The 21,484-nt window shown below is 55.8% G+C and overlaps 1 protein-coding gene across 1 annotated transcript in view; it reads right to left on the bottom strand.

Annotated features, from left to right (window-relative positions):
* Positions 1 to 2,415: 2,415 nt before the first annotated feature.
* Positions 2,416 to 21,484, bottom strand: part of Sptbn2 (spectrin beta, non-erythrocytic 2) — a 33,490-nt gene continuing 14,421 nt past the window's right edge. Inside the window, exons 12-36 of the mRNA XM_090347291.1 lie at positions 21,134 to 21,287; positions 20,083 to 20,953; positions 18,444 to 18,581; positions 16,724 to 17,480; positions 16,133 to 16,335; positions 15,438 to 15,528; positions 15,084 to 15,230; positions 13,049 to 13,312; positions 10,227 to 10,451; positions 9,997 to 10,086; positions 9,585 to 9,845; positions 9,374 to 9,504; positions 8,961 to 9,165; positions 8,027 to 8,401; positions 7,078 to 7,322; positions 6,860 to 6,998; positions 6,556 to 6,640; positions 5,969 to 6,165; positions 5,572 to 5,699; positions 5,406 to 5,481; positions 5,283 to 5,333; positions 4,944 to 5,161; positions 4,422 to 4,595; positions 3,675 to 3,717; positions 2,416 to 3,180 (exon numbers count right to left, since the gene is read on the bottom strand). Coding sequence (XP_090203417.1) covers positions 2,956 to 3,180; positions 3,675 to 3,717; positions 4,422 to 4,595; positions 4,944 to 5,161; positions 5,283 to 5,333; positions 5,406 to 5,481; positions 5,572 to 5,699; positions 5,969 to 6,165; positions 6,556 to 6,640; positions 6,860 to 6,998; positions 7,078 to 7,322; positions 8,027 to 8,401; positions 8,961 to 9,165; positions 9,374 to 9,504; positions 9,585 to 9,845; positions 9,997 to 10,086; positions 10,227 to 10,451; positions 13,049 to 13,312; positions 15,084 to 15,230; positions 15,438 to 15,528; positions 16,133 to 16,335; positions 16,724 to 17,480; positions 18,444 to 18,581; positions 20,083 to 20,953; positions 21,134 to 21,287 — 5,493 coding nt within the window. The 3' untranslated portion in view covers positions 2,416 to 2,955. The remainder of the gene's footprint in view (positions 3,181 to 3,674; positions 3,718 to 4,421; positions 4,596 to 4,943; positions 5,162 to 5,282; positions 5,334 to 5,405; positions 5,482 to 5,571; positions 5,700 to 5,968; positions 6,166 to 6,555; positions 6,641 to 6,859; positions 6,999 to 7,077; positions 7,323 to 8,026; positions 8,402 to 8,960; positions 9,166 to 9,373; positions 9,505 to 9,584; positions 9,846 to 9,996; positions 10,087 to 10,226; positions 10,452 to 13,048; positions 13,313 to 15,083; positions 15,231 to 15,437; positions 15,529 to 16,132; positions 16,336 to 16,723; positions 17,481 to 18,443; positions 18,582 to 20,082; positions 20,954 to 21,133; positions 21,288 to 21,484) is intronic.

The raw sequence follows: 21,484 nt of genomic DNA, 5'->3' as shown, positions 1-21,484 counted from the left end.
TTTGTGAGACAGGGTCTTTACCACATAGCCTTGGGTGGCCTCAACCTTTTGAATGCTGAGATTACAGATACCCATGAAACTTTTTATGTATGTGCTAGCATGGTCTTAAACTTAGGGCTTGCATTCTTGTCTGTTTCACTCCAGGCTGGTGCTCTACCATTTGAGCCACAGCTCTACTTCTGGGACATTTTAATGTATTTCTGCATTCTTTAAAAACTTCTGTGGAGGGGCCGGGAGTTTGGCTTAGTGGTTAAAGTGCTTGCCTAGCATGCACGAGGACCCGGGTTCGATTCCTCGGTACCACATACATAGGAAAAAAAAAAGCCAGAAGTGGTGCTGAGGTTCAAGTGGTAGAGCTCTAGCCTTGAGAAAGTCCAAGGACAGTGCTCAGGCCCTGAGCTCAAGCCCAGGACTGGCAAAAAAAAGCATACTGGCCCTGCACCAGGGGCTGATACCTGTAATCCTAGCTATTCAGGATTTGAAGACCACAGTTCAAAGCCAGCCTAAGCAGGAATGTCCATGACATGCTTATCTCCAGATGACCACCAAAAAAAAAAAAAAAAAGCAGGATGTAGGGTTGTGGCTCAACTGGCAGAGTGCGAGCCTTGAGAAAAAAAACATAAGGGACACAGTGACCAGGCTGAGTTCAGGTCACTTATGTGCTCTCTCTCACACACACATTTTTATCACTTAATAATTTACTCGATTTTTATCTACCATTTGGCCATATTTTCCTCTGCTGATTTGCAGCAGCTTCACTGATGGTATTTTTGTGCCTTGACTTTTTTGTGCAACCCTCGATGCTCCATCCTGCTATCTTTCCTGGAACTTTTCCAATTCACCTCAGTCTTTTCCCCAGGCATACTTCCGAACCCTGTTATCCTCTCTGCCAGCCTGTCTTATGAGCCTTGTCCTGAAGTAGTAGTAGCTGCCATGTGTGTGGATGATTCTGAGATATTTTGTCTCACCTTTCTGTTCACATCTGTCCTGTAAGACCACTTCCAATGGTGGCTGATTACACACTGATGGTTCTCCATGTTTCTCCCCAGTAAACTGAAACATCCTTCTAAAGTGTCCACCATTGCTTCCGCCTCAGCCCCCAGGCTTGCCCCTGGGAGTGTTCAGATTCCTCGAGCACTCCACAGGTGTGACTCCTTCACACTGGTGAAGGATTTATAACTGTACTCAAGGTCCAAAAGGTGTCTGTGTAGTGCTGACAGGGTGTTCTGTGGAAAGGCCTGAAAGTTCTATCCACAGCTCCCTGCTGAAGTCTCCATCAAGGGACAGTTTATCCTGTGGTCTTTGGCTCCGCCAGATCTCATGTCTGGAGAGCCTCCTAGGTGAGGCTGGGCCCGGACCTACATGCCCTTGGCTCTTTTTTCACTGATGATGGGTCTTCTCCAAGCACTGGGCCCATAACAAGGTAGGTAACCTTCCTGGAAAGCTGACAATTTGGAAAATACACTTCTTCTGTATAGGTTACTGAGTGGTCACTTCCAACATCTGGAATCAACTAAACCTGAAATCTCTAATTGCCAACAACAACTTCTAGCAATTCTCCATTTGCATCCTGTTGTCCTGTATTTTCCTATTGGGAACCTGCCATTCCTCCGCCCCCCACATCAACTCCCTTGGATCTCTGGGGAGATAGGAACTGCTCAGCTTTCCACTTGTGGCTGAGTGGTGTCTGAGACTAGGTTGCAGCAATACTGTGAACAGTATAGAGAACCCTAAGCGAGGAGAGGGGTGTGGCTGTGGGGTACTGCCCGGGACTCGCATGTGTGAAGGCCCTGGGCTCACCCCAGAACCCAAAAAAGGGAAGTTTTGCTTTTGCACTGGGCGAGGGGTCACTCGCTGCTTTTTAATGTGAACACTTAATTCCTCCTGACCCACAGTGGGCGTGTTTGGTGTGCAACAAGTGGAGGTGGCTTTTAGGAGACATGAGCCGGAGGGAGCGTGTTGGGGACCCAGTATGGGGTCAGTGACCTTGGACCTGCACAACTGAGTACTCAGGGAAGTAAGCTGTTATCATAATGATTTCTCATTTAACCTAATTGAGACTTGATTGCTGTTTTGCAGGAATGACCTCTGGCAGTTTCCTGGTTTTAAGAAAAGTATTTAAGGTTGGAACTTGAAATAAATGCTACAAGTCTTAAGCTCACAGCCTTGGGCTATAGTCTTAAGCTGGCTTTAGGCTGGAGTCTTGGGCTGTAGTCCTCCCGACCCCATCTTTTCTTGTCTATTTCTTTTCCCAGTCTTCACCCCCAGAGTCAGGAATCCCGGTTCGCTGCCGGCTGGGTCCAGCAGGAATGGACCTGGGCATCACACCCATTCTCCCAGGGCTTGGAGTGGGTGGGCTGGGGTCAGGGTGGAAGCCTGCCCAGGCGTGGGCAGGAAAGCAAAGGCACCACAGGCTGTGAGAGAAGCTGAGCTGTTTAATCACCTTGACTCCAGGCTGGGGCCCCTCCACACCGCGCGCGCCTGGGAAGCACTGAGGCCGCTCCAGTGGAGGGCGAGGCGGTCGGGGAGGGAGGCCTCGGCAGCCCGCAGGCAGCTCCACCATCGGGCGGGCGCTCCGCACCCCAGGTCCGGCTTCAGCTCTGAGAGGTTCCTGGCTGGTCCGGGGCAAGGATCGGGATGGCAGATGGCGGACGGCGCGCCCCGGCGGCGGCGGGAGGTTGGCTCTGAGGCGGGCAGCCGTTTCGCACCGTGGTGGGGTGGAGGCCCGGGGCAGGGGAGGCGGGACACGGAGGAAGTGGAACGGGGCGTGCCGGGCCCCCGCGGGGTCACACAGCAGGGGGCGGGCTGTGGGGCGCGGCCGGTCCCGGCGTCAGTTCCCGGCGGCCCCCAGCAGCCGGGCGCGTCCCGAGCAGGGGCGCCCTGCCCGCAGTCCCGCGGTCCCGGCGGGCGGCTTCCTCCGCGGAGCGGGCGGCACGGACGGCTCGCACCCCGCCGCTACTTGTTCTTTTTGAAGAAGCTGAAGCGCTTCTCCCGCTCGCGCTCCCGGCCGTCCTTGCTGCGCAGCGCGACGCCCTCGGGCTGCGACACCGGGGGCATGGTCATGGCGCGGGACATGCCGCGGGGCGCGCGGGGCGCCGCGGGCTCCTCCGGCTCGCCGCTGGCCGAGGACGCGGCCGCGATGGCGGCGTTCACCACTCGCAGCCAAGAGCTCATCTCCGCCTGCGGGGGCGCGGGGGGGACAGGAGGGCTCAGCGCCACCCGACGCCCCTCAGCCCCTCAGCCCGCACCCGCTGCAGGGAGGGAAAGGAGGCAGAGCCCGGCCGGGAGCTGACGCCGCTAACCCTGGCCGGGCCCCCGCGCCGTGGCAGTGAGGGGCCAGCTCAGGCAAAAAGCTCGCAAGATCCCCACCTCAACCCACAACAAGCTGAATGCTGTGGTCTGTCCCTGTCACCCCAGCCACATAGCTGGATCAACAGGAGGCCCGGGCCGGGTCAGTCCAGGCATACACACAAGACCCCATTCCAAAAACACCTAGAGCGAGAGGGGAGAAGGATGGCGCAAGTGACAGAATGCCTTCCCAGCAAGTGAACCCCGAGTTCAAATCCCAGCCTGCCAGAAAGAGGCAGCGGCGGCGGAGGAAGAAGAAGGAAGCCTGTTAGTGGGAGCCCAAGGATGGTCCTGGTGGAGAGAAGGGGGGGCAGGGAACAGCTCACCTCATCCTTGGCCTGGAACAAATATTCTTTTCCATCTGGCAAGCTGTTGGGAGACAGGGCAGAGCTGAGAACCCGCACTTCCAGGTCACTGCTCCCGGGGCCTGAAGGACAGCCCTCAGGGACACATCACACGCGCTTGGAAATTCTTCAGGTTCCCAGGATTTGCACAAAAGCAAATCCCTTCTGATTGGCTGCAGTGTGAGCTCACTTCATCCCAGGCCAGTGGGCTGCTTGCTGGCAGACAGAAGGTGGGGGGCCTGGGGCCGGGAGCATGGTCTAGTGGTAGCGTGCCTGCCTAGCATGCACAAAGACCCAGGTTCAATTCCTCAGTACCACATACATAGAAAACGCCAGAAGTGGGGCTGAGGCTCAAGTGGTAGAGCTCTAGCCTTGAAAAAACCCAAGGACAGTGCCCAGGCCCTGAGTTCAAGCCCCAGGACTAGAGAGGGGAAAAAAAAGACAATGGGGCCTGGGGACAGGGTACCCCCCCACCTCTGATTTCCCTCCCAGGACAACTTTTCAGCCTGGCTCACTGTTCCTTTAGGGTAGAATGCAACCCAAATCCCTTGCCTCTCCCTCAGGAACAGGGGCCCTTGAGTACTGGTTTGGCAAGGCCATTCATTACCAGCGTTCCTTACACACCAGTCTCTTTGGACCACCTTGCATCATTCTCAACATCTCCCTCCTCCCTTCTCTTCTCTCCCCTCCCCTCTCCATCCTGTCGAGAGAGTACCCTCCAGTTCCTACCCCAGCTTGAAGACGTGTTTGCGCTTCCGGTAATCAAAGGCCACACTGCCCTGGGCCTTGGCCAGACTGACAGGCACTTCTCCATGGTATGGCACTCCCACACTGGCTGCCTTAGCATCCTTGTAAAAACCAAGGCTTCCACGCCGCAGGACACAATACACATTCTGCCAGGACCTGGGAGAGACACAGGGTCAGAAGAACAAATGGGTGGGTGGCCTGGCTGGCCGAGGTGGGGGTGGGGCCGTACTGTAGGGCTCCCTTGGGTGCCCTTGGGTCGTGGGATTTACAGCTCACCTCAGCTTCCCAAGTAGCTGAGACTGCAAGTGTGAGCCACTCTGCCTGGCATAGCAGACTCTTGTAGACTCTTGTCTTGGGGCCCCTTCTGGCCCTCCCCTGGGACCTGCATCCCCACCCCTCTTTCGCAGAGGACACATTTGTGCAGGCATTTCCCCACCACCCCCAGTCCAGGGTGAGACTCAGGGGAAGCCTTCTGACAGGCAGGAGCCTGGCCAGGCCCAGTACCTGTTGGCGGCCTTCTTGTTGGGGGCCTCCATCTCCTGTTTGCGGCACAGCATCCCCTCCATCTGCTCTTGGGCCGACAGCTCCGGGCCTCGAGCGGGCAGGGTGGCCACATGGGCTGACTCAGAGGGCCTGCTCTGGGGCAGTGCGGGAGGGGCTGGGCCCCGGGGCTGTGCCTGCCTCTCTCCCCGCCCGCTGGCCTCTTCCCCTGCCCCTGGCCCCTGGGAGGGAAAACAGCGCGGGTGTCAAGGGGAAAATGGAGGGAATCTAGCCCTGAGCTAGTCTTCTTAAGAGTCTGCCCTCCCCCCCCCCAGCATCCCCCTGCCCTCTAGGGGGACTCACAGGCCCTTCTGAGAAGCTGCTCTGTTCAAGTCTCTGTTGTTCCAACAGGGGCTGCAAAGATAAGAGATTGTGAGAAGATGGTGGGGTAGGGGTAGATTCTGTGGGTGCCGGGGCCAGGCTTACCTGTGACGACTCTGAGTCTGTGCAGACCCCATTAACACTGGGCGCCTGTGTTGACAGTGGTAGCCGAGGCTGGGTTCTGCAATGGCCAGAGGTGACATGGAATATTTAGTCCCTGGCAGTGCTTGGGCTCGGCCTGCTTCTCCTGGCTGGGGTACCCGGCTCTCACCCGTCCCTGGATGCGGCAGGAGCAGTGTGGCCGTCTACCAGCTCCCCTTTGGGCTCTGGAGCAGGCGGCTTTTTCCTCCGCTCCTCCTCCTCCTCCTTTCTCTTCCGCTCTTTCTCCCGCTCCTCCAACTGCCAAGAAATGCTGAGGTCAGCGCAGAGGGCTTAGTAAGGAGCAAGGAGAGGGGAAAGCCAAGATGTCCCAGCTCCAGTTTGATGTCACAGAGGATGGAGAAGAGAACTGAAGCGGGGGCGAGGGGGGTAAGCATCACCCAGGGGAGTAGTGGGGTGCTCTTGTTTCCCACCAGAGACGCCAGCACAGTGGAAAGGGAAGTGCTTTTCTGAGTGCAGACAGCGCAGGCCTGGGGGGGCAGAGCCGGGGGCAGGTATGGAAGCCTCACCGCAGTGAGCTTCTCCAGCGCACTGAAGCGCTCTTCCCAGGCCACCGCTGACTTCTGGAAGGCTTCGTGCCGCTTGATGAGGCTCTCCACTTCATCCACCGTGCAGCCCAGCTCCGCGCTGCGGACCAATGGCTCTTGGCTGCATAGCCAGGCCTCTGCCATCCCCGCGTCTCTCCCAAACACAAGCACCTCCAAGACTGCCAGGATTTGGGGTTACAGAGATGGAAGGTGAGAGTGGGCACTGGCAGGGCACAAGACCTACCTCAAGAAGAGGGACAAGAGGCCCTGGGCGCTGGTGGCTCACGCCTGTGTAATCCTAGCTAGGGAAGCCTAAGATCTGAGGATCACAGTTCAAAGCCAGCCCAGGCACAAAGGTCCATGGAGTTCTAGCATTGAGCACAAACTCAGGATTCAAGCCTCAGATGGACACACACAAAAAGAATAGGGACAAGAGAGAGCCACTGCCCCAGAGCCCTGCCAGGGTCTGCCCCTGGAATGCATTCCAGCTCCTGGTCCCACCCACTGGCAACTTCCAGAAGAGGATGCCAGCCCCATCCTCCGGGACCCGTGCTCCCACCATGGCTCACCAAGCTGAAGCCAGTCCATCTTCTCCTGCCACTTGTCAGCTGTCTCCTGGCGCCGGGCCTGCAGCTGAGACAGCTTCTCTGAGATCTGGGGTGGGGTGGGGGGTGGCGGGGAAGAGACATGTTTTAGCACCCACATTTCTGACACTAAGATGGAGAAAATGGGGTGTGGGAAATCTCTTAGGTAGCACTAAAGAGGCAGAGAGTGGAAGAGTTCTTGCTTAATGAAGAAGCAGAAAGACTCGGGAAACCTGAGCATTGAGCCATGCTGGGCGAGGCATGCCAGGCCTTGCCAGGCCTTACCCACCTCCTCGGCTGCATAGTGGCTCCGGCCCAGTAGCTCCTGCCCCATGGTGATGCAAGAGGAGAAGCAGTCCGCTCTGGCCTCGATTTCGGCTTTGATGCCTTGTTGATTCTTGATGACTAGATCTGCAGAAGACACATCCCTGGGGGGGGATGCAGAGTCAGCGTCATGTGCTGCCCCAGGCCCCGTGGCGGGGGAGGCATCCGGGCCCCTGGTCTCACCGGGGCCGCTCCTGGGCGTCCATCTGCAGATTCACCCCATCCATCCATAGCATCAGCTCCCGGACTGCCTTGAAGAAGCGGAACTTGTCCGTGGTGTCCAGCAGCAACTGGCGGCGGGCCGCAGAGCTTGCCTGGAGCTGGGCCCAGGCCTCGGCCACGGCCTGCATGTGGCGGCCCATCTCCTCAGCCTTGTCTCCAGCATAGGCCTTCTGGAGCCGGTGGCCATCGTCCTGGACCTGCTGGACCTGTGGAGTCACGGCCCAAGTGAGCAGAGCAGGGAAGCAGAGAGACTGCCGGGACCTGCAGTCCTCCTCAGCCCGGGTGGCTGCGGCCCATCTCCTGCCGATTCCCCAGCCCATGGAGGAGGAGAAACAAAGGTGGAGGGCTAGGACTGACAGCAACATGGTGGGCTTTCATCGGATGGATGGGCCTTAAAAGGATCACAGGCCAGCTGAGCTGTCCTGTCTGCAGCAGGGGGGGCATGGAGAATTACTAGAATGAACCTGAAGAAGAGGGTGGGTCTAGGAGGTAGAGGAAAATTTTGCATTTGTATCGTTGAGTCTGGAGCTCTTGTCTGGGTGACATGACAGGCAGACTTGGGCAAAACGCAAAGAATCTTCTAGCCATCCTAGTTTTCAGGAGGTAGACATGGGGAATGGTTTGATGCCAGCCCAAGCAAAAGTTTGGGAGACCTCATCTCAACCACCGCAGAGCGGAAGGGAGTGGGGCCGGCTGGAGAGCACCTGTCCTGCAAAGCTCAGTGCCCCGAGCTGAACCCCACTGCCACGGTAATAGAAAAGCACGAGTGTGGCGATTCTGTGGAGTGGTTCTCGCTCTGTCTCTGAACAACCCTCCAGGGCTCCTTCCTCTGAGCTCTGTCCTCGCTCCCTGTACCCCTTCTTCCCATGTTCCCCGGAGCCTCACAGCGGAGCCTCTAGCCGAGTCGCACCTGCGCGCTGAGGGCCTGGATGTCGTGCTCGTAGGCGCAGTGCCGGCGCTGCAGCGCCTCGGCGGCATTGAGGTCCCGGCCAGTCCCATCCGGAAGCTGCTGCTGTTTGTGCTGCACCCGGGCCAGGGCTTGACGAGCCCCATGCAGGAAGCGCTGCAGCTCATAGGCGGCAGCTAGCACCTGGCCCCGTGTGTCCAGCAGCTCAAGAAGGTCAGCCCAGGCCTCGTTGAGACTATCCTTCCACTCGGCCACCGTGGCCCGGGCAGCGTGGCCTCCCGCGATGAGCCCGTTGGCTAGCGTGTTGGCGCCATCCACGCGCTCCTGACCGATGGTGCTCGTGTCTCGGGAGAACTCCCGGAATTTGTCCCGAAGCATCTAGAGGAGGAAGTAGTTGTAGGGACAGGATGTGACCTCAGTGGGTGACCCTCATGGAGGTGTGACTCCCTCCTCTACCCTGCCACCTTCCTGAATGCGCGATTAGCATTAACTCCATGGGGAATGTGGACAGACTGAGTGGGCAGGGTGTCACAGATGGCACAGTCCACGGTACCACGGCCATGCCTGCGGCCGGTTCTGTGCTGCGCACTTTGAATTCGCCTGACGCCCCTCTGGGGCTCCAGTTCGGGACATTGGGGGCCCTCCTTCAACATGGTCGTCATTTCTGCACCCACGAGGGTCTACATTCCAGACTACAGAGGGGATGGAAGCGCCCTAAGTTCCGTTGAGGCCTAGGGAGTGGAAGTGGTACTGAATTTCCTCTCTCCACAGTCGGCCCCGTGTCTCCCCTTCTGTGCAATTGCTTCAGGGGTGCGCCTCAGACCCCGGAGGCCACTCCCTGCCTGGTCTCTCCTCGCCGGCCCCTCGGCGCTCAGCCAGGGCCCAGGTCTCTGAGTGGGTCCCGACCCCTCTGGGCCCTCATCAGCACGGCACTCACTGTCACGTGCTCATAGTCCTGGCCCAGCTCATGAGACGCCGCCACCACCTCCCGCTCCTGGATCCACTGCTCCAGGTCATCGAGCTCTCGGCGCAGCTGGCACAACCGCAAGTGCTCCTGCAGGCGCTCGCGCCGCTCTCCTGCCAGCTCCTTCAGGCTAGCGTACAGCTTGTCCACCTGGGCCTGGCGGATCGATATCCGAGTGCTGCAGGGGGAGGAGGAGAGGCGCCACGGGCTTAGGAGACATTGCTGTCGTGCCCCGTCTGGCCACAGGTGTCCAACTCTTCATGTTTCTCAAGCTTTCTAGAATGTTCTGTCCACACAGTGTGAAAGATGCTACAGTCCCTCTATTATCCAGGGGCGCTGTTTCCTCTCCCCAGGGTGGGAGCCCTCCCTGGCCGCTGTGCACTCACTTCTCTGGGTGGTCGTGGTCAATCATGTCCTGACTGCTGGCTGCTAGCTGGTGGATGGTCTGGGCGTAGTCAGCCAGAGCTTGCTCCAACACCTGATGCTTCTTCACCTCTGTCTGGGCACTCAGCTCGTCCTGGGAGAGGCAACACTGGGTGTCAGGCAGCAGGGACTGGGAGAGGGAGAAATCAAGACCGGATGCGCCCTGGCTCTCACCTTGGCCTTCTCCTGGCCCATCATGTGTAACTCCTGCTCACCCATCCAGGCCTCGGCCTCGGCGGCGTCGCGATAGAACTGCTGGGCGCGCAGAGCCTCCTCTAATCGTTTGCCCCGAAGCTCCAGCTCGTGGCCCAGGCGTTTCCACATTTCCTGGAGCTGAGCCAGCTCTGGGCCGGCCGCCGCCGCTCCCAGCACCCGCTGCCGCTCCTGGAGGTCTGCAATCCGGGGCTCGTGGCCCTGGATCTCTTTCTGTAGGGTCTGTACCCACCCACAGAAGAGGACACCCTGAAAGGCTTGCAAGGGGAGCCCCTCAGTCCTCACCCCTTCCCGCAAGAAAACACACCCTCCTAACATGGGGGGAAAGGGAGGCTCTTGGGAACTTTTCTCTTTCCCCTAGCCTCTGCCTCACCTGGTTTTTCTTCATGAGAAGCTGGACGCTGGGCAGGTCCTTGCCATGTTCCATGGAGCTGGCTGTGGGCAGCCGCTCTGTCACCCACAACTAGGTGAGAAAGGAGTCAAAAGTAGAGGGCCAGCCCCAGGGTCAGGAGGGGGAAAGGGCCACGGGGGTGTGCAGGTTAACTGATCTGAGGTGGCTTCCCAGAGTGTCAGGACCAAGGTCAAGGTGACTCCATGACTCACTATCTCATCCTCCACGTCGCGATGGAACTGGTGCTGCTCTCGGGAGGCTTGCAGGCGCTGGCAGCGCTCTTTCATGGGCTGGCAGAGGGCTCTGAACTTCTCCTCCACGGCCCTTGAGGTCCTCTCCACCTCCCCGGCCCCCTTGTCCTCCTGGGCCAGGGCCTTGGCCTGGGCCTGAATGGCCTCCACCTCCTTCTCTCTCACAGCCATCTCCCGCTCCAGCATCTGCAAACCACGAGGGGAGGGGACATCAACAGGGCACCGCCACCCTCACACTCTGAGGGGACGCTAGTGGACCATGCCAACCACCATTTTGCTTTTTTCTTTTTTTTTTTTCCAGTCCTGGGGCTTGACCTCAGAACCTGGGTGCTGTCTCTGAGGCTCTTTGTGCTCCAGGCTAGAGCTCTACCACTTGAGCCACAACACCACTTCTGACTTTTTCTGAGTAGTTTATTGGAGATAACAGTCCCATGGATTTTTCCTACCCAGGATGACTCTGAACTGTGATCCTAGATCTCAGCCTGCTGAGTAGCTAGGATTACTGGAGTGCACCACTAGTGCCTGGCTTGCCAACCGCAACTTTTTTTTTTTTTTGCAAGGCATGGGGCTTGAACTCAGCCTAAACACTGTCCTTAGGGTTTCCTCAAAGCTGGCACTCTGCAGGAATCAAACCTGGGGGTCTTCATGCATGCTAGTTTGACCACTAGGTCAAACTCCTGGCCCACCAACCACAACTTCTTATCCCCAGGGATCAACCCGCAAGTATCCATCCCCTCATAGCCATGATTGTTGGGTTTCAAAATTTCATACAGCCGGGTGCAGTGGCTCACACCTGTAATCCTACCTACTCAGGAGGCTGAGATCTGAGGATCAAGGTTCAAAGCCAGCCCAGGCACAAAAGGACCTGAGACATTTAACTCCAATTAACCTCTAGAAAACGGGAAGTAGAGACTGGTTCAAGGGTAGGGCGGTAGCCTTAACCTGAAGAACTCAGGAACAATATCCAGGCTCAGGGGTAGGGTGGTAGCCTTGAAGAGCTCAGGGACAGCACCCAGGCTGAGTTCAAGACCCACAAAAAAAAAATTCATATATATCAGAATCCAAGGTTGTGTGGTAACTGTGCCATTGTGAATCCATTGTCCCTCAGTCCCAAATCTACTTTGGCCCATCTCTACCCTGCTTTAAGATGTTGAAATTGGACCCTGTAACTTCTCCTCTGCCAGCTAGTGCAATGCCACCCCTGCCAGCAGAGGGCCATGGAGGAGTAGCACAACATGGTGGAACTGGCTAGAATTCCAGCATGCTTTTCTTCTTGCTCTACCAGCAAAACTGTCCATCGTGTGCCAGAAACCCAGTGGAGCATCCCCTCCAGCAGGCTTTACTGGCACTCCAGAGGAGGCTTCCCACTGGCTAGCCTTAGCTTGCCAGCTGCCAATTTGCTCCAGCACACTTTTTGGTCATTTAGAGGTCTCTGCCCTCTTTAGCAAGGCCTGAGTTATCACATTCCTCCTTCTTACTCCCCCAAGGTGCTGTCCATTCACTAGTTCAGGATTTTTAAGAGCTGGGGTCAACAAATTCAGCCCACTGCTTATTCTGTTAATGACACTGGATAGGAATTTCATGTCTATGGCTATTGTTTTTTTTAAACCTATGGAAGAGTTGTAGTAGAGATCACCCCATGATCCACAAAGCCCCAAACATTTACTATTCCACCCTTTTCAGAAAACAGTTTTCAGAATTAGTTCTCTTTATATACATCAGGGTTTGGATGTGGTTTGTCTCCTCCAAAACTTACATTGAAATGTGGTCCCCAAGGTAAAACAGTGTGTGTGTGTGTGTGTGTGTGTGTGTGTTGGGGGGGGGGCTTTAAGAGGTGATTATGTCACTAAGAGGGATTATTGTAGACCTCATGAGACTGGATTAGTTACCATAAGAGCAGGTTGTTATAAAGTTATGCTTTGCCTCTTCCACATGCGCTCACTTCCCTCTGTTTTCCTATCATGTTAGTCACAAGGCCCTTTACTGGAAACCAAGAAAATATCAGCACCAGATTCTTAGATTTAGATCCTGTAGAACGGTGAGCTGGGAACAATTATCTATTTTTTTTTTTTTGGCAGTCCTGGGCTTGAGCTCAGGGCCTGAGCACTGTCCTTGGATTTTCTCAAGCCTAGAGCTCTACCACTTGAGCCTCAGCACCAGTTCCGGCTTTTTTCTATGAATGTGGTACCAAGGAATCGAATCCAGGTCTTCATGCATGCTAGGCAAACACTTTAACCACTAGGCCAAACTCCCGGCCCCAATTATCTATTCTTTATAATCACCCAGTTTCATGTTATTGTGTCATAGCAACAGAAAACTAAAAACCATACCTTTAATAGTTAATTTTTTTTTTTTTTTTGCCAGTCCTGTGGCTTGAGCTCATGGTCTGAGCACTGTCCTTGGACTTTCTCAAGGCTAGATCTCTACCACTTGAGCCACAGCACCACTTCTGGCACTTTTTACCAAGGAATTGAACCTCGGTCTTCATGCATGATACACAAGCACTCTACCACTAGGCCACACTCCTGGCCTCGTAGTTACTTTTCACTAATAAATACTTTTTATTAGTTCCTTTGTTCAAGTGATTCCTATAGTTTACCTCCTGACTTTACCCTGACCCATGTCACCACTGGAGATTTTTGATGCTGGGAGCCCATAGAAATCGTGATGAAAAATAATAAAATGTGTATGTGTGTGTGTCACCTGCCAGGCCTTAGATGACCTTGGCTTTAGAGGACACCACTTTCTCCTTCCATTCTCCTTCCCCAGAAGCTTGCACCTACCTGCTGCTTCTTAAGCAGGATGTTGACACTGGTGAGGTCCTTGCCATAGTCGTCGGAGTGCAGCTGGGCCTGCAGGCTCTCTAGCCAGCTGTCCAGGGCAGAGCAACTCTGGGAAAACAGCTCTGCCCGGTTGGCGTCAAAGAGGCTGCGAGCCTTAGCCTGCGTGGTGGTCTCCAGCTCATCCCAGCGCTTGTGCAGGTCCTCCAGCTTCTCCGACACCAAAGCTTTCAGCTCGGGCTTCTCCAGAGTCAGCTCCCGCCCTTCCTGGGTGGCAGGACAAAGAAAGGTAAGTGCCACAATTAGACACCACTACATGTCACAGGCTGATGGCAGACCAGAGACCTGAAGGGCAGAATGAACTGAAGCGTGGCAAGTGATTCCAGGCTGTCATGGCTACTTGTTGACATATCCTTCTCAGAGGTCTCAAAGCCCATCTAAACCTCCCTGGCCACGCTGCTGACACCATACTCTTTCCTCCCTTGGGGTCCCAGCCCAACCTCCGTTCAATAAACAAGACATTGCGATGGGTTCCTGGTGCTTCTGGTTTCCAGCACATGGATGTGACTATTGTAATTCCTGTTTATCACTCATAATACTTTTCACCGAACTTCCTCAAGTAAGGTTCACCTCCTTTCCCAACTTCCTGTGCTGCTCACTCTCTCCTTCCTTCCTTCTTTCCTTCCTTCCTCCCTCCTTCCCTTTCTTCTGTCTCCCTCCCTCCCTCCCTTTCTCCTCCCCAACCCCTTTGTGCTGGAACCTGGGTCTCCCACATGCTAAACACACACCCTTCTATCACTTTGTGCTTCCTGTCTGGCCTGTGCTTCCTTCTCTCTCATTTCCCAGGCCTCTCCTGAAAGTGGGCTACTCCAGAACTTAGATTTCAGGGTCTGTTTCTGGGAACACAAACCCTGATGCTGCTTTTTTTTTTTTTACATGGCTTTTAAGAGTGCCAAAGGTGACATCTGCTTGCTGGTTTCATGGCCTTCAGCTGGAAACACTTCAAAGCACACCCCTCAGCTTCCACGGTGCCCCTACAGCACACTGCACCCCATGGGGTTGATTTCCTATTCCTCCTCTCCATTCTCCTCACTGTTTGGCTCTCTGTTCAGTTTATTCTTTCCCTGATATCTCTGCTTGTCCACATTCCAACTCCACCAGCCCCCCAGGACTGCTCTGGACATTTCTGCCTCCAGAGTCTCCATGCAGCCTCTCTTTACCCCCAGACTTTATGGACTGTCTATGGCACCCATCGTATTTGCTGTGGATTTGCCTTAGCTGTTCATGTGGAAGCAACTCGCATCCGGCTACAGTGTCCTTCCTCTTGGAGGCAGCCTGTGGTGGCATCACTTCCGTTCCCCACTCAGTGCCTAATAGGGCGCTTTGTGATAAAAACATCACCAAGTAAATACTGCTGAACAAATGGAAGCACTGTGTCTCCTCTGGCCATCTACCATGTCCTTCAAGGAAGGGAGGCGTCTTGTTATTCCACGCTGCATAGCTGTGTGCTGGGCACACTGAAGGTATCTAGAAATAGTGGCCGACTACAAAGACGATGTCTTCTATCCTCAGCAATGGAGGCAGAGCTCCCAGCGCCCAGCAAACCACAGCAGATGAGGCCCATCTGGCCCACTGCCTGCTTTTATAAGTAAAGCTTTCCTGGGAGCCAGCCACGATCCTTTACGTATGTCTTCTGTATGGCGGCTTTTGCATGATGACAGCAGAAGTGAAGGGCGATGACAGAAACTATGTCCCTCAAAGCCTGAAGTATTTACGCTCTGGCCCTTTTCAGTGTTTGTAGATCCTAGCTGAGGAGAGGCTTCTGCTCTAGACATAGCAACAGTGTTAAATCAAAGCCAGTTTGGTTCAACTTTCTTTTCTTCCTCCTCCTCCTCCTGCTCCCTCTCCTCCTCCTTCTATATTGTACCTTTTCAAATTCTAGAGTCCTGTGCCATACCTCTGACTGAAAGAGCCGTGTCCGGGCAGCCTAGACCTGCCCAGTGGTAGCCCAGAGGCTCACACTCGCTGCGCTGCTCACCTTGTCTACCTTGTCCAGCCAGTCCTTGTTGGCTGCCAACTCAGCCATGAACGCCTGGTGCTTCTGCCACTTGGTGTGCAGGTTACGGGCCTCATCATAGGACACATCCTGGGCTGTTAGCATCTTCTCATCAATCCAGAGTTTAAGCTGGAGCGAGCATAATGCAGGGGTGAGGGAGGAGGAGGGGATATTTCAGGGGGAGGAGAGGAGGGGAGATGGGAAGAAACCATGAAGGGTGCTCTGGGGCTGTGCTGAAACCCAGTGCACTTGATCTACGCCCAGCTCAGAGCTGGGGAGGGGAACTGGGCAGACAGCACTGAAATGCTGCAGGGGTGCAGAGAACAAGAGCCTCACCTCATGACAGTCTTGCAGGAAGTGCTGCTGCTCTCGGTTGTCCCGAAGACGGCCCCAAAGCTGCTGCACGGCCTCTTGATTCTTTCTGTGCCTACAGTGACAGCCCCGGGGAAAACCTTGACCTTCACGTGAGAGGATTATGGCTTTTTTTTTCTTGGCAGTCGTGGGGTTTGAACTCAGTCTGGTGCTTTCCAGGCAGATGCTCTACCATTTGAGTCCCACCTGCAGCTGGGATGGGCTGGAACTTAAGTTTTCCAGTTTAAATTTTTTGATATTTTTGGTAATTGATTTGGGATCATGAGAACATTTTGTTGTTGTTGTTCTGGCTTTCATAGAATTTTAACCAACCATTGGGCCTGGCCAGTTATGGTTCTAAAACGTGCTTAGAGAGCCTTGTCTACCTCTTACATGGATGATATTCCCGGGGGGGCCCTACAGAACACCCCAGAAGTCTGATTTCCAGGCCTGCCATTCTGCTAGGATCCATTTTGTCCTAATGTGAGTAAGGAAGGCTCTCCCAGGTCTTGGCCTCGTCCCTCTCCAACCACCCCTTCTTCCTCTTCTGTGTTCCTGCTAGTCTCCAGGTCCCTGCCAGACACTGGATGTGGCCCATGCCTCATCTCCATCTTTGAGGTCCATCTTTGTCTTTACTCGTCTCCCTTGTGCACCCCTATGCCGTGCTGCCCTCGAAGTACCTGCTGTCGATGGAGTCTGCCTTTTCCCGGATCTTCTCTGAGTGGATGTTGCCCTCAGAGGCCAGCTGGTGCCCGGCCTCCAGGAGGCCGCGGATGCGCTCTCCGCTGGCATCCATGGTGCTCATGAAATCTTCCAGCTTCTTGATGGCAGCGTCAGCAGCCTGGAGCGTTCCTGGCATCTCCGTGTGTGATAGGACATACTCCTGTGTCGGAGGGGAGGCCTGAGGTCACTTCTCAAGTCCCTCATAGGCCACCCACCCACAGGGACATCCGAGATGGGGTGGCTAGGCTCGGAAGAGGCCCTTTAACAAAGGCCCACAGAGCTAAGCTGCAGGACCTTACCAGTGTAAATCCTGTTGTAATTTGCTTTACTTTAAATAGTTATAGAAATAGGGGTGTCTTTTCGTTCTTCTAAAGCCAATGTGAGGAAGACACATTTGGATTTATCACTCTCAGGCTTCTAAGGCTCTTCCTGCCAGGCTGCATCCTCAAACAGCTTCTTCACTAACACCAGCCCCTCCCGCCCCCTTCTCTCTGCCCCTGCTCCTTATTTTGCTCTTCTTCCTGGGCTCCTGCCTCCTGGGCTCTCACCTGGCTGCTGAGCACGCCCTCCGCCTGCCGAGCATCCCGCAGGAAGCCCTGGAAGCCGTGGGCCTGGGCCAGGCGGCCTTGTCTGCTCTCCCACATGCGGCCCAGCTCCTCCCAGCCGGTTCCCAGGGCCTCCAGCCGCTGGCGGAGGAACAGGCACTGGGGATCTGCCTGGTCTCTGGTCACCTCCTCGCCCAGGGCCCGCAGGCGACTATACTCGCCCTGGGCCCGCTCCACCTCTCCTCGCAGGGCTGCATGCTGGGCCAGGAGGGCCTCTGCCTCCGGCAGGGTGGCTGGCCCTTCCTCAGAGGCCACAGCGGTCTGTGTTCGGCCCAGCCAAGCCTGGAAGTCATCCAAGCTGCGCAGGAAGTCCTGCAGCCGCCGCGCTTCGCCCAAGGATTCCTCTCGGCGTCGCATGGTGGCCCGCAGGTCTTCCCAGCCTTTCTGCACCTCTCCAAGCCGAGCGTTGATGGCAGAGGCTTGTGCTGGATGGCCAGCAGCTAAGGCATTTGCCTCTCTGGTCAGTTCACCCACACGGGCAGCGATGGCCTCCAGATCCCGCTCGGTGCCTGCCAGCTTCCGCTGCAGAGCCAGCACCCCCGCCAGGTCATTGCCCAGGCCCTGGGTGGACTCGATGACCTTGGTCTTTTCTCTCATCCAGGCCTGGGTCTCTGTGCACTCTAGGTGATAGTTCTGGATGCTCAATGCGGAGGTCAGAGCTGCCTTCTTGCCGTCTGCTAGGGACCGGAACTGCTGCCATCTGCAAGGAGAGAGTAGGTCTGGCACCTGGAGCTGCCCACTTTCTTGTCCTAGCCATGTCCACCTGGAAGCTTCTTCGCGCTGCCCTTTCTTAGTTAAACCTCCTGTCATGCTTTTGGAAGGAGGTTGCCCTCCTTCCTGTCCCCCGCCCCCGATGGTACTGGATTTTGAACCTAGAACCTCATGCTTCCTCTGCAGGTGTTCTTCTAAAGAGCTTTATCTCCTGTCCCCTTTCCCCCCTTTTCCTCCCCCAATCCTGGGCTTGAACTCAAGGCCTGAGCACTGTCCTTGGACTTTCTCAAGGCTAGAGCTCTACCACTTGAGCCTCAGCACCACTTCTGACTTTTTTCTACGTATGTGGTACCGAGGAATCGAACCTGGTTCTTTGTGCATGCTAGGCAAGCACTCTACCACTAACTAAGCTACGCTCTCCGTTCTTCTCCCACCCTTATTTACAATGAGATGGAATCTTGTATTTTTTTGTTTGTTTTGTTTATTTTATTTTAATTTTTTACTTTTACTGATACTGGGGCTTGAACTTATGGCCTTTGGCTCAGCATTGTTTTTCCCTTCACAGTTCTCTACCACTCGAGCCACGCCTCTAGTTCCAGTCCTCCTATCTTATAATTCCCACTGTAGCTGGGACGATGAGGCAGTGCTATGCCCACTTCTATTGAGACAGAGTCATGTGTATGTTTTTGCTTGGGCTAGCTTGGAACTGGGCGCTTCCTGAGCTCAGCCTGCTGAGCAGCCAGGATTACAGGTGTGAATTCTCCTCTTCTTAATGGCTTCCCATCCAGTCCCCAGTCTCTTTGGACTGCTTTGACTTTCCTCTTTCATCACTTCCATTGCTTTCCCTCTCCCAACACATTCCCTTCCTGCAAAGCCAAGCTCTTCCTGTCGCCCTCCCCAGCTGCATTGGTCTTTCCTGGGTGCCCCGGGCTGGCGGTCCTGCAAAGCCCACCTGTGATTGAGCTGCTCCTGGGTGTTGACAATGCGGTCCTGGCCTGGCGGGTTGGCCTGGAGCAGCTGTTCTGCAATGTCATTTACTGCAGTAATTCTTGCAGCCAGAGCATTCATTTCAGGCTCCAGGGTCTCGAACCTGGGGGGACAAAATGGCAGGGCATAACAAGCGGGGAGCAGTGAGGCATCCAGAGGCCCACCACTCCATAGCAGGAGGTTCTAGTCCAGCCTCTCTGCCCTTCTCAGCCTACAGTGCTAGGAGAAGAACCTCGGGCTCTCCCAACTTACAGAGAAAACTATTCTTCCTGGGGATTCTCAGAAGGTCCAAGATCAGGAACGGGCACAATTTGCACAAGCCCACCTCCACCTGGCACTGCCAGGACTGCCACCTTTAACAGGACCTTGCTGTTTCTCCTGGGGCTCACCCTCAGCCAGCTGCCCTGGCCCCATCCTCACACAATAAGCACGCACATGAAGGGATAATCAACGATGCATTTGAGTGATAAAGTTGTAAAACGGGTGGGCCATCTTCCAGGGACATCTGCCATTCTGATAGGGGAGGGAGGGTCTACAAACACGCTCCGGCCTGTCCTCCCAGCCACCCTCTAACTGAGATCTGAGGGTCCCAGCTGGAAACCAGCCTGAGCAGGAAAGTCTATGAGACTCTTATCTCCAATGACCACCAAAAAGCCAAAAAGCTGTGGCTCAAGTACAAGAACATCAGCCTTAAGTGGAAAAGTTAAGGGACAGGCACAAAAAAAAAAAAAAAAAAAAAAGGAAAAAGAAAAGAAAAGAAAAGAAAAGAAAAACACAAACGCTCTGCCCATTAGCTCTTCAGCTGAAGGCTAGCACTCTACTTTGAGCCACACAGCGCCACTTCTGGTTTTCTGGTGGTTAAGAGTTAAGAGACTCATGGACTTTCATGCACAGGCTGGCTTTGAGTGGCGATCCTCAGATCGCAGCCTCCTGAGTAGCTAGGATTGGAGGCATGAGCCACTGGCGCCTGGCTAAAAAACAAAATCGGGTTTTCTTCCCCCCCCCCCCACAGTCCTGGGCTTGAGCTCAGGGCCTGAGCACTGTCCTTGGGCTTTCTCAAGGCTAACACTCTACCACTTGAGCCACAGCACCACTTCTGGCTTTTTTCTATGTATGTGGTACCAAAGTATTGAACCCAGGGTTTCATGCATGCTAGGCAAGCACTCTACCACTAGGCCATGCTCCCAGCCCCAGAAAACAAAATCTTTTTTTTTTTTTTTTTGTGGGTCATGGGGTTTGAACTCAGCCTGGGTGCTGTCCCTGAGCTCTGCAGTTCAAGGTTACTGCCCTACCTTTGAGCCAAGCCCCATTTCCCATTTTCTAGAGGCTAATTGGAGATAAGAGTCTCAGGTCCCTTTGTGCCCGGGATGGCTTTGAACCTTGATCCTCAGATCTCAGCCTCCTGGATAACTAGGATTACAGGCGTGAGTCACTAAGCCCAGCAAACAAAATCTTAAAAGCAATAAAAGCAATCACTGAGACTCAGCTCTGAGGATTGCAGTCAAGGATCAAAGGGTGTGGTGGGCAGTTTACAGTGGGACCAGGCAGCCCCACACCCTGCCTCTACCCACAGGCAATGGACCCTGTGGGAGCTCAGGCCTTACCTCTGCTGCACCACCTCCAGGTCCTCCAGGCGCTCAGGCAGGGCCATGCCGTTAAGCCACTGCTCCTTCTCTTCCACCCAGAGCCCACAGGCCCCAGCCTCACTGAGCATGGTGTAGAGGGCCAGGGCGGCCTCCAGGGCCTGCGCCCGCTCACGTGCCCGGGCCTGCAGCTCCTGGTAGTGCTGCTCCAGAGCAGGCACCCTGCCCTGGACCTCGGGCGTGAGGCTCAGTGCGGGAGGCAGGGCTGCAGCCTGCTCCCTCAAGGCATCCAGGGTGGGCCGGTGCCCTCGGATCTCCTCTTCCAAGGCCCGGTGCTGCCTGGCCAGGGCCTGTGTGGAGAACTCATCGTGCCCTAGCTCGGGGCTGGATACCAGGCGCAAGGCATCCACCAGCCAGGCCTCCATGTCGTTTGCATCTGCCTGGAACTGGTAGAGGCTGGCGGCCTGTGCCAGCCGCTGGGCACGCTCCTCGGCCAGGGCCTCCAGCCGTTCCCACTGGGCCTGGAGCTCGGCTGCTCGGGCAGCAGCCTGGCTGGCTCCGGGGTGGCCCTCGGCAACCAGCTGCTGGCCTTGTTCCAGTGTGAGCTTCAGGGGCCCCAGCCGGCCGCTCATCTCACCCCTCAGGGCCGTGTGCTTGTTGAGCAGGCGGAGGGCACCGGTCAGGTCCCGGCCCGTGTCAGCCGAGGCCAGGAGGTGCTGCTGCTCCCGCACCCAGGCCTCGGTCTCGCCCACCTCCCAAAGGAATCGCCATAGGCGCCTCGACTCCTCCAGGCGGGCACGCCGAGCTGCTGCCAGCTCGCACAGGGCCTCGTAGCTCTGCTCCAGGGTGGCCACCCGCTCTGACACCAGATGTGGGTCACATGGTCTGTATTCTGGAAAAGTCAGGCCAGTGAACAAGAGCTCTGCCTGTGCCCCATTTCAGTTAAGAACCCCGTCACCTGGCCAGGTTCTAGCTCTGCCATCCATCATCCACCCACCAGCAATCTTGCTTCCAGGTTTTCTTGGGAAACAGCTGGTTTGCCTTCCCAGGGCCTCTGCCTTCCCATTCTCACCTTTCCCAGGGTCACAGAAGCGCAAGGCAGAGGCGCTGACTGCCCGCACCCGCTCAGCCTGCACCGCGATATCTGCTTCCACCAGCTCGTGCAGCTGCAGCAGGTCCTCCACTCCAGCTAGGTGCTTGCCTAGGTCCTGAGACTGCAGCCGGCCCTGCCAGGCACACATGGCATGCTGGGGCCTGGCTCCTAACCAGTGCACATGCCAATCTCACTCCTCTCCCTTCCATCCCCTTAAAGATAACTGCAGGTGTTGTGTCCTGGCGACTGCACACCACACACACACACACACACACACACACACACACACACACACACGGATGTCCAGTGCCCAGGACCTGGCTCTACTCC

This window comes from Megascapheus bottae, chromosome 16 (assembly GCF_031878675.1).
Source record: "Megascapheus bottae isolate mThoBot1 chromosome 16, mThoBot2.hap1, whole genome shotgun sequence".
In the NCBI taxonomy this organism is placed as follows: Eukaryota; Metazoa; Chordata; class Mammalia; order Rodentia; family Geomyidae; genus Megascapheus; species Megascapheus bottae.
This window is presented reverse-complemented; position numbering and strand designations above follow the sequence as displayed.